At 35.6% G+C, this 12,388-nt stretch overlaps 1 protein-coding gene across 1 annotated transcript in view; it reads left to right on the top strand.

Moving 5' to 3' along the window:
• The window catches only part of FAM227B (family with sequence similarity 227 member B), a 228,409-nt gene that overhangs the window by 14,360 nt on the left and 201,661 nt on the right, over positions 1-12,388 (top strand). The window contains exons 4-7 of the mRNA XM_005685798.3: positions 1,719-1,950; positions 3,476-3,543; positions 6,562-6,597; positions 7,038-7,142. Coding sequence (XP_005685855.1) covers positions 1,719-1,950; positions 3,476-3,543; positions 6,562-6,597; positions 7,038-7,142 — 441 coding nt within the window. The remainder of the gene's footprint in view (positions 1-1,718; positions 1,951-3,475; positions 3,544-6,561; positions 6,598-7,037; positions 7,143-12,388) is intronic.

Raw genomic sequence — 12,388 nt, 5'->3', positions numbered from 1 at the left:
CAGGCATGTTGTAAAATCTGTTCAAGTTCATTTCCATTTTAGCCTCTCCCCACTTTCCCCAAATTCATTTCCAATTTTAGCCTCTTGCCACTTTCCTAACTTCCCTAACAATCAGGATGACCCCTAACATAAGGACTGTGTTTTCAAATGTGGCTGTCATTCTAATTTGACAATGTTTGTCTCCAGGGAGTGTATCTTGTGATCATATCTTATTTTCCAGAGATCTTTGTATTTTTGACACATAATATCCAGATTTTAAGGCTGGAAAACTTCCCCAGTTTATGTGTTTTGTTTAAGACGTATGTTTGTAGGATTTGTGAGACAGCACTGATGCATCTAAAATTCTCTTTTTCCAAAATGGCAGGGGGACCTAGGTCCTGCTGGGGAAGTCTTTCAGCATTAAACCCTGGGTATTATCCAGGCACCTGTTACCATTACAGGAAATAGTGGATTTAGGAAGCTTTCAAAGGAAGGAAAATGGAAGTAGAATAGACCAAGACAAAATTTAAAATCTCTGATCTGCAGACTTCAGATTTATTCCCATTTAAGTTAAATTCCCAGAATATCTTACCCACATTCTTCTGAAGAGAGTTTCATCCTATGAAAACTGCTACTCTTCCAGAAAGCATTCTCTTATTCACAAACCTTTAATTATGTCTGTTATCTTTCTTTGTTTTGGTATTCAACAACTCAATTAAAAGATTATCTTGTATTTAGATTTGCAAATATTAATGTTGTGATTCCCCTTTCCTTCCCTTTCCTTCTTCTCCTTCCCTTCCTGAACAATGTAGTCCTAAAGCCATTTGGGGGTCAGAACAAGGCAGCATCCGCACTGGGAGGGGACGGAAATGTGCTGTGGTCACCTGGAGCAGGGTTTCAGAACTCTGCCACCATGGTGAAGGTATCCATGTGACCCCACAGGTGTCAGAGTCCAGGGGGGTGAGGATGGTATTCACATGTGACCAGGGTGGGGACGTGGTTCCGGGAAGTGGAGAGACAAACTGTGGCCTGGTTTGAAAAGTCAGAGCCTAAGCAGAATGAGAAGGGCATCCATATACTGAAGAGTCTAGCAGTGGATACCTGAGAAGATTGATCAAATCAGTACATATATTTAAGATAATGTCAGTTAGATTTTTCACTCTTGGAGATGGTAATTATGATATGGAAAAAGAGAAAACTGGAATGTTTGGAACTGGAATTAAATTTATCAATATGAACTCATGGCTTTAATTACATAGAGGTCAAGACTGAGGAACTGTTGTATATCAAAGGGGATTAAAGACATATGATGTTTAAATGCAATGTGTGATACTGAACTAGATCCTTTTACCATAAAAAGCATTATTGATTTAGTTGATAACTCGAGTAATCTCAGAGAATTATATAGGAATGATGTAACAATGCCAGTTTCCTTATTCTGATGGTTATAGTTGGTTATGTAGGGGAATGTGTTTATTCTTCGGAAATAAATGCTCAACTATTCAAGGATGATGGGGGCATCAGTCAAGTAAGCAACTTACTTTCAAATGATTCAGGAAGAAAGGTTTTTGTAAAGCATCTGAAACGTCTAAAGTTTATGGTTTTTTACAAATTAAAAAATATATATTTAATAAAAATCATGCTGTAGAATAAAACTTCAATTTTAGTTCATTGATTTTTGAACTCTTTAAAGTCATTCAAAAAATGATTTAAGTTGTATTGTCTCACATTTTCTACAGGATCATTGGCCAAAGGAAGCCCATTTATGGGATAGTGATAAATTGTTACACGCTATGAAGAAAATAAAAGAAGATAGTTCATTTACTTCCATTTATACACATCTGTGGAGAAATGTCCTGCGAATAGATGATGCAGCTATAGCCATGGAGTCAAGATTATCAAAATGTTCAATTCTTTTGAAAAACCATGCTTCTGAAATATTTGAGTGGAACAGAATAATTTCCAGGACAAGTAAATCTATTCTTTATATACATAAAGTAATTGTCAGTTGTGTGTGTGTCTGTTGTGTTTGTGTCTCTCTATGTGTGTATTCTCATAAAGAATGAAATCCTAAAGTATAAAATATCTAAAAACATAAACTTATTTTATTTTAAAACCTCTTCATTTCTAAATGGTCCAATATGGCTTTTTAGTTGAATGTGACCATTTGGATTCAAAAAAAGTGTTGCTGGGACAAAACCTAAAACGGTTCTAAACTTTGAGCTGGAGCAGAGATAACTGAGTATCAGGGAAAAAGAGTTGCATTAACAAATATTGGTACCAGAGACAAGCAAGTCAGCAAGAATCAAGATATAAAAACAGTTAGACCTATAACCAAAATAAAAGGAGTGAGACTTCACTTATATAAGCTAAGTTAGTTTGTGAGAAATACTTAGCATTCACTATTGGATAACTGCAGACTGAGTGAAAAGCTTATCTGTAAGTAATGATAATTTTTACTGCTTTTCAGTATTTATATAGCCTTTATCTAGTTGTATTTTTAACACTTTGAGAATACTTTTACATACTAATGGTGATTCTTATTCTTTAATGGGCAAACTTGTCATATATGTCTTAAGAATGATATTGGTTGTACTTACATTTTCTGTGTATTAAACAGATGTAATTATTTAGCTACTTAATATCATTTTCAGACCTTGAGTTTTCAAAATCTGAGTGTGTTTAAATACAATGTTATTAAATTCGCTACTGTGATAATTTTCTTATGGAATTTTTAATTAGTTAAAAAATTTTTGAAATTATACAAGCTACATATATAGAGCTGTGTCTATGTAAACATACAGGGAGAGAGAAAGCACGTGTGCATAATTTAAAAAACAACTTTTTATGTACTTATTGTTCTCAATATATGAATATCAGAGCTTAGACTCAAGTCTAGATTATCTGACTTCAAAGCCCCCATAGTCTTTCACTGAGCCATGCTCCAGAGTCCTGTACCATATTGTATTAAAGGTGACCATGAAACAACCAGATGTAAGTGGCTGAGCTGTTTGAAAAACTTGGGGTTGTTCAGTAAGAAGGGATTAAGGTAAAATTGCAGATATAGGAACAAGTACTAAAGACAGACTAGTTGGAAGGTGACATTTCTAAATAGCAAAAGGAAAAGGAAAAGATATAATTCAGCTCAGACTAGCATTATGCGTCTAGCATTATGCTTATCAAAATATTTATTTGGAGTTTGGGACCCCAAAGCTGATGCTCTGTGACAACCAGGAGGGATAGGGTGAGGTGGGAGGGGGGACCAGGAGTAAGGGGACATATATGTGCCTATGGCTGATTCATCTTGATGTATGGAAAAAACCACCACAATATTGTAATTATTCTTCAATTAAATAAATTTAAAAAATTTAATAACTAGTTGATATCATTGGATAGTTTTATATATAATTTTGTTAATATATATAGTATATAATCTGCTTTTGAATTTTAAAGGATATTTGTGTATTTACATGTTGTAAACACTCATTTTTTAAAGTTTCTCATGGAAAACTGAAACAATACAAGGCATTTCTAAAGAAGTACCATAAGGAAAAGAAAATAATGGTATGATATTTGTTTTCATCTTGCTTGAAAAACTGTTTCACAGAAAATGTCACTGAAATTTCATAAATAAGCATTGATAACATTAAAAATTTTCTTTTAGTCTTTTATCATCTATCTATCCCTGTATTTTTAAAATAGCTGGGCTCATAGTCATCTTTATACACTCAGTATGACTTCTGGTGTTCTCACATCACTGAAATTTATTTGAAGACTGATTTTATCCTCTGGTTATTTAAAAAGTTATAACATCTTATACTTAGGGGTATATGTCCCAAATATCTTTTTCCTTTAGGAAAAAATAACAGTTTTTATTGCCTATAGAATTACTTTGTTAACTTTTTTTTTCTTTGTTAACTTTTTAAAGAAAAATCTCTGAGATTTTGATTAGAATTATAATAGACTTTCTTTGAGAAACTTCGTCTTTTTCAAAAATACGTTCTAAAATTAAAGCTAGAAAAATTTGAAATGCAGCCATTCATCCATCCACCTCCTCAAATATTTTTTAAATTTCAAAGTACTTTGTGTGTTATTTTTCCTGATTATGACTAAGGTAGTCATTATAGAAAATAAAGCAATAAGCACTAAACAGGATAAGCATCCTTATTTTATCATTTATAGATAAATAACATATCTCACTATTGTCATTTTCATTTTTCTTTTTATTTAAAAACATTTAAAATTCAAATTAAACTAACTTTTAAACATAAAAAATTCAATGTTTTACAGAATTTTTACCATTGCAAAATGTAAAAGGGTTTCTGCATCCTTAAAAGATAAACTAATGTAATAGCCCTCTTGTTGGATGTTTGGTTAAATTTCTTTATTATTTACAAAGCTGCTAGGAATATATTTGGAGCTTTAATTTGTGATTATGCATGATTATTTCATGATAAATTTTAGAAGTGAAACTATTAATACATGGGGAAAATGTGAAAATCTAAGTGTTTTGATACATATTGCCAAATTGTTTTCTAGAAAGGAAGTACAGTTCAGTTCAGTTCAATCACTCAGTAGTGTCTGACTCTTTGTGACTCCATGAACTGCAGCACACCGGGCTTCCCTGTCCATCACCAACTCCCAGAATTTACTCAAACTCATGTTCATTGAGTCGGTGATGCCATCCAACCATCTCATCCTCTGTCGTCCCCTTCTCCTCCCACCTTAAATCTTTCCCAGCATCAGGGTCTTTTCAAATGAGTCAGTCCTTTGCATCAGGTGACTGAAGTATTGGAGTTTCAACTTTAGCATCAGTCCTTCCAATGAATATTTAGGACTGATTTCCTTTAGGATTGACTGGTTGGATCTCCTTGCAGTCCAAAGGACTCTCAAGAGTCTTCTCCAACATCACAATTCAAAAGCATCAGTTCTTCAGTGCTTAGCTGTCTTTATAGTCCAAATCTCACATTGTACATGACTACTGGAAAAACCATAGCTTTGACTAGACAGACCTTTGTTGGTCAAGTAATATCTCTGCTTTTTAATAAGTTGCCTAGGTTGGTCATAACTTTTCTTCCAAGGAGCAAGCATCTTTTAATTTCATGGCAGCAGTCACCATCTGCAGTGATTTTGGAGCCCCCCAAAATAAAGCCTGTCACTGTTTTCATTGTTTCCCCATCTATTTCCCATGAAGTGATGGGACCAAATGCCATGATTTTAGTTTTCTGAATGTTGAGTTCTAAGCCAACATAACTAGTTATGTTAGTCATTGTAAATTTTGTATTTTCAAAGGATTTCAAAAATTCTAATGAATTTTATCAAATGTTTTTCAGGATCTCTTAAAATGACCTTTTAAGTGAATTGCACTAATAAAACTTTTAATGATAATTTTGTTAAATATATCTTATTGGATTTTGTCAGGATTTTAAAATTTATTATTCATATTTTTGTGGTATATTTCCCAGATTGTATTATCAAAAACTAGTTTTGTGTTACTATTACTCTGCTCTTTGAAAACTTTCAGTGTTTCTTTGTTTTCTGGAGACTAAAACCAGGACTTCAAGATTAATATCTTTTAAAATCCCATCTTTATTGACCAATTATGTCTATAGCTCTCAAGCATACAGCTTTATTTCTTATAACTGATCTCACTTTCCTTCTCTTTTTTATCCTTTTACCAGTACTTTAAATGGCAATAACATGATCCTCTTTTATATGGCAGTATATAATCATCCTTTCTAATTGGTTTCCTATGTCATCTCTTAAATTATATATGTATGTGTGTAATGTGTATAAACTTGCCTGCAAGGTAGTTAATAAGCAATATATTAGCATGTCTAGAACACCCAAACTAATCTAAACAGAAGGGTTCCTGTTCTCTGTGTAGAATGGTGTCATGGACATGAAGATGTGCCACCCAGATTCCCCTTCAAGGAAGGAGCTGTTGCCCCAGCCGCTAAAAGTGTTGTTAGTGGATATCCTTCAGCTGTCAGCTCCTTCAGGGACTGTTCTCACAGGCAAAACCTCCTCTCCCAAGGAAACTAGCATCTAGGAGTCACTGACTCACACTACCGCCCAGGACTCACACTCACAAGTTGGAAACAGAAAGACCTGACTGTTTCAACCCAGTTCAGGACAACTGCTATGGGTCCTTTCAGTTTTAGAGTTCTTCTCAGGGTCAGGGCTGACTGACTTGCCTCATAGCTGACTTTTCCATCTTCCGTCTCCTCTTGCCTTCCGTAGATAATCAATCCCCATAAACATTCTGAACACTAAATTGGTGTTCTACCTCACAGTCTGTTTCCCAGAAAAATCAAACTGCAATAAGTAGTTGGTATATATTTCTGTTATAGCTCTTATGTCGTTGTGTTTTGTATATGTAGCTGACTCCCTTCTTACCCTGAGACTAACTTGAGGCAAGGAATATTTTTGTATTCTCAGCATCTTATATAGCAATAGCATTCTCTGTCTCAGTAAGACACACACACACGCACACATACACACACACACACACAGTAGAGTTACAAAGTCTAAAAATTCTTAAATTTAGAATTTTAAGATTTTATTTTATATTTTTTCCAGCTTTCAGATGAAATGGAGACAAAGAAGGATATAGAGGTATTTAAAATTTGTTTTATGAGATTATATATCAAAAATATCACATGGAACTAAAAGAATGTTTAAAGTAATATAGCAATAAATATAGATAATGGCCCCAGGAGAAAGAGTTGGAAAAAATACAGAAGATATCTTTTTCTGACTCATCAATTTCTTTATATATAGCCTGTCTAAAATTTGTTGTAATTTAAGTTAAAATTAGTTCTGAAATAATTGCTTTTACATTTAAATTTTTGACATATGAATAAGCCAGGGCTCTTAATATCATAGAAACAGTTAATATGAAGATTTTTCTTAGATGGGATAAAATATATTTACTTATTTTTAGTAAAAGTTTGTAATATAATTGCTAATGAATGCTAGTAGAATTTTTACCTGTCTTCTGTAGTTATATGAAAAGAATTAAGTAATTCCTGTTCTGTGATTTTTCTTCTTTCTAGGGTTGTGACTTCCCAGGATTCAGAACAGATGAACTTACTCAGCTGCCTAGACATCTGAATGCTGAACGAATTTATCTTTTTATTTTAAAGGCCCATAACTTTGATGTATGTAAATATTATTTTATTTCTATTATATGATAAATTTTGAGAATATGATTTAATGAATTAGGCCTTTATTTAAAACTATGACAGATTAGGTATTAAGCAAGATTTAATTCTTTCAGGCATGAAGTCTAGCAGGAAAGATCATTGATATTTTTAACACCTTGATAACCAAAAGAGAATATATTTGATTCTCTGTTACTGCCTCAGGAGTCTGAGGTTGCTAGTGTCCATTGATTTGGCACATGACTATAACAGGTGTTTCCCCCTCTTCCCACTCTATCAGCTCAGGATATGTTAGCTAGCTCATTTTGATGTCAAGATAATTTAGGAGAACCCTTCCCCACAGCCGCACCTTTTGAACCTTCAAGTTTCTGAGGAATTTTTAAGAAATATCTCTACAGAACTATCAATAGCTAGTTTAGTGAAGAACTGCCCACAGGAAGGTAAATAGATCATTGGCCGTTGAATGCCAGGCATAGGGTGAGGTTTGAGTGGTTTTTGGTATTGATTTCCCTCTCACTTAAATATTAAGTGATCAACTAAAAAGGTTTCTGTATCCTGGGGACTTGGACAATGCTCCTCGTACCTCCAGGCAGACTCTGAGATGGACTTGGCTCTTAGTAGTCCCTCCTCTTGGAGCTTCCCAGAAGTGCCTGTGGTAAAGAACCCACCTTCCAATGCAGGAGAGGTAAGAGACTTGGGGTTCAATTCCTGGGTTGGGAAGATACCCTGAAGGTGGGCACAGCAACCTACTCCAGTATTTTTGCCTGGAGAATCCTATGGATAGAGGATCCTGGCTGGCTACAGTCCATGGGGTCACAAAGAGTTGGACACAACTGAAGTGACTTAGCATGCATGTACACAGACCCTCTTCCTGTCCCTCACCACTAGCCTTCCTGTGGCTCTTTATTTCTCAACACAAAATCAATCTTCTCTCCTACTATAGTCCCCTATAGATAATCCGAAGGAGCACAGTCAACCATTAAACTTGGATAAATCAGTGTCAGCCATTATTTTCTGCCCATTCCTCACTCTTCAAGATGAGAGTGTATCATTTTAGTGTTTCATCCTCAAGAAAAAATATTCCAAGAAATAATCTGATTAACCTGATTTGGGCCTCCTGTTTGCCCCTCCATTAGGGAACCACAGAACTCCATTGAAAACTCCACCTAAAATGATTTAGTAATGACACCTTTTCTTATTTTCTATGCTAATACAGATGCTTCTCAATTCTCTTTTATATTTTATGGGATATTGATGAGAGGGAAGGCTTAGTTTTCCCTCATGATACAATTACCTGATTTCATTTTTTTTTCATTTCCCCAGAAAGTAGTTTTATTTGGAGATAATTTTTTACATTCACTATGATTAATTATGGAAAACTGTAATGGTATTCCAAAAACAAAACTCATTAAAAATATTTCTCATAAAAACTCCTCTTTAAAACTTTATCTTTTTTTATCTTTTTTTATTTTTTTTATTTTAAAATCTTTAATTCTTACATGCGTTCCCAAACATGAACCCCCCTCCCACCTCCCTCCCCATAACATCTCTGTGGGTCATCCCCATGCACCAGCCCCAAGCATGCTGTATCCTGCGTCAGACATAGACTGGCGATTCAATTCTTACATGATAGTATACATGTTAGAATGCCATTCTCCCAAATCATCCCACCCTCTCCCTCTCCCTCTGAGTCCAAAAATCCGTTATACACATCTGTGTCTTTTTTCCTGTCTTGCATACAGGGTCGTCATTGCCATCTTCCTAAATTCCATATATATGTGTTAGTATACTGTATTGGTGTTTTTCTTTCTGGCTTACTTCACTCTGTATAATCGGCTCCAGTTTCATCCATCTCAGCAGAACTGATTCAAATGAATTCTTTTTAACGGCTGAGTAATACTCCATTGTGTATATGTACCACAGCTTTCTTATCCATTCATCTGCTGATGGACATCTAGGTTGTTTCCATGTCCTGGCTATTATAAACAGTGCTGCGATGAACATTGGGGTACATGTGTCTCTTTCAATTCTGGTTTCCTCGGTGTGTATGCCCAAGAAAAACTATAGGTGGTATGATTATGCCTGGATCATGAGCATTTTTGTTACTTTGTCTGACTATTTTCCAAAGTTTCCTCAGGGAAAAGGTTTTATTATAAAGAAATTAATATAAATTATTGTTAAAATAATCTTAGGAATGTTCTAGACATTCTATAATCTTTAATTTTAGCATTTTGTATTCTAAAATGGGACTATATTTTAACCATGGATGCATGTACATCTAACATAGATCACAAGTCAGTCACATAAACAAGACTTAGAAGTACAGCTGTGAGGAGTATTTTGTATACTTGGAGGATGCCAGCATTTTTTAAAGAAGTGGGAAAGGGAGGAGTGTAAGCAGATAGGGGTTTGGGGTAAGAAGTGCACAGGATATGACAAGCAGCTAGGTTTAGGATATTTTGAGTTTATGTACCAACAGTGGGCTTCCCTGGTGGTTCAGTGGTGAAGAATCCAGCTGCCAATGCAGGAGATGCGGGTATGATCCCTGAGTTGGGAAGATCCCCTGGAGTAGGAAGTGGCAACCCACTCCAGTATTCTTGCCTGGAGAATGCCAAGGACAGAGAAGCCTAGCAGGCTACAGTCCATGGGGTAACAAAGAGCCGGACATGACTTAGCAATTATCAATAACAACAAGCAATGGTATATCTAAACATAGATAACCAGTGTTCTATTTATTAATACACCTACTTGATTTGAAAAAAGAATTTTAATGGGCCTGTTGTCATCGTTCAATTGCTGTGACCTCAGCTCTTTGCAACCCCATGGACTGCAGCATGCCAAGCTTCCCTGTCCTGCACTGTCTCCTAAAGTTTGCTCAAATGCATGTCCTTCGAGTTGATGCTACCTAACCATCTCATCCTCTGACACTCCATTCTCCTTTTGCCTTCCACCTTTCCCAACATGAGTCTTTTCCAGTGAGTTGGCTCTTTGCATCAGGTGGCCAAAGTGTTCAGCAACAGTCCTTCTAATGAGCATTCAGAGTTGATTTCCTTTAGGATTGACTATTTTGATCTCCTTGTTGTCCAAAGGACCCTCAAGAATATTTTCCATCTCCACAATTTGAAAGCATCAATTCTTTAGCACTCAGCCTTCTTTATAGTCCAACTCTCACATCTGTATGTGACTACTGGAAAAACGATAGCTCTGACTATATATGGACCTTTGTAAGCAAAGTTATGTCTTTGCTTTTTAATATTGTTATGTTTGTCATAGCTTTTCTTCCAAAGAGCAAGTGTCTTTTAATTTCATGGCTGCAGTCACTGTCTGAAGTGATTTTTGGACCCCAAGAAAATCTGTCACTGCTTCCATTTTTTCCCCTTCTATTTGTCATGAAGTGATGGGACCGGATCCCATGATCTTAGTTTTTTGAATGTTGACTTTTAAACCAGCTTTTCCACTCTCGTCTTTCACCCCATCAAGAGGCTCTTTAGTTCCTCTTTACTTTCTGCCATTAGAGTGGTACCATCTGCATATCTCAGGTTCTTGATATCTTCTGGCAGTCTCGATTCCAGCTTGTGATTCATCCAGCCTGGCATTTTGCATGATGTACCTGCATATAAGTTAAACAGGGTGACAATATACAGCCTTGTACTCCTTTCCCAAGTTTGAACCAGTGAGTGGTTCCATGTGCGGATCTAGCTGTTGCTTCTTGAGTTGCATACAGGTCTTTCAGGAGACAGGTAAGATGGTCTGGTATCCCCCTCTTTAAGAATTTTCCATAGTTTTTTTGTAAGCCACACAGTCAAAGGTTCTGAGAGAACATTGTCCCCTGGAGGAGGTAATGAGAAACCCCACCAGTATTCTTGGTGTGAAAACCCTATGAACAGTATGAGAAGGCAGTTGGCCTGCTACATATGTGCAATGCAATGGCATTCAAATAGATGATGAAATTAAAGTGAAGAAAAAATAAGTGTAGGAAAATAATATCAGAAGGAATGTTATTTCATAGAAATGCTTATTGTAACTTCCCAAGAGTCTGAACTTTATGAATCTAAAGCTTGGAAAGAGAACATTAAAGGGTTACAGTTACATGCTTGAAAGCGAGGCAGTCCATGAAATTGGCTGGATTCACGTTACCCGGTCCAAATAACATTCTTGCACATACAGTCATAGATTAAGTTTCTTGATAAAATGTAAATTATCCCCTGTACCACCCAGAACAGAACCTTGACTACAGATGATGCTCAGTAAAAATTTTATTGAATTGGGTGAAAAAAGAGGCCTATATTATGAGAAAGCTGAGCCAGAAACATACAGATATACACAAAATGTCTTAGAGGACATTAGAAGTAGTTTTATCCAACCTATTAAAAGAATCAGTAATAGGAGAAAAAGTTCCAAGTCAGATAATGTATAGGCTTCAAGGTATGTTTACATTTATATGAATCAAAGTGTCACAAAAGGTAAAGGTTAATGGAAGAAAGTACCATTTAACTTTTTAAGCTGGGTTTGAATTTTTTTGGCTGATTTCTATTTTTTGTTGTTTTGACTAAATACTGATAATAATTTAAAGAATTTGGAATTTTCCTGAAAGTTAGTGTCACTAAGCATAACCAAAGCTTAGAACAGAAGCAATCATGTAATTAGTTTACACTAAAAAACATGCCTCTTGAAATTTGGAAAGTATTTCAAAAAAATTCAGATTTTTCTCTTGTATTTTAACTTTCTACTTTTTTATTTATGTTTTTTGTAATTGAGTACTAAATAAGTTGAAGCTCTTACCAATGTACTCTATAAAGTGGCCTCTGAAAAAGAAGTGCCCCTACAGAATGCCTGATAAAAAATCTCCTTGGTATAAAATTTTGCAGGTTTCCCTGCTGACTCAGGGGTAAAGAAACCTCCTACCAATACAGGAGATGCAAGTTCAATCCCTTGATGAGGAAGATCCCCTGGAGAAGGACATGGCAACCCACTCCAGTCTTCTTGCCTGGGAAATCCCATGGACAGAGAAGCCTGGCCAGCTATAGTCTGTTGGGTCACAGAGTCGGACAAGACTGAACTGACTGAGTACACATAAAAAGTTGTACAATATCCTTTTTGTAGACTTGTACTTGAGGAAGAAGTTCCTACCTGTGGATTTCATTGAAAGAAATCTTGAACTGTACTGAATCTGGCATTAGATGTTATGGGGAGGGAGGTGGGAGGGGGGTTCATGTTTGGGAACGCATGTAAGAGTTAAAGAT

Source organism: Capra hircus, chromosome 10 (assembly GCF_001704415.2).
Source record: "Capra hircus breed San Clemente chromosome 10, ASM170441v1, whole genome shotgun sequence".
In the NCBI taxonomy this organism is placed as follows: Eukaryota; Metazoa; Chordata; class Mammalia; order Artiodactyla; family Bovidae; genus Capra; species Capra hircus.
This window is presented reverse-complemented; position numbering and strand designations above follow the sequence as displayed.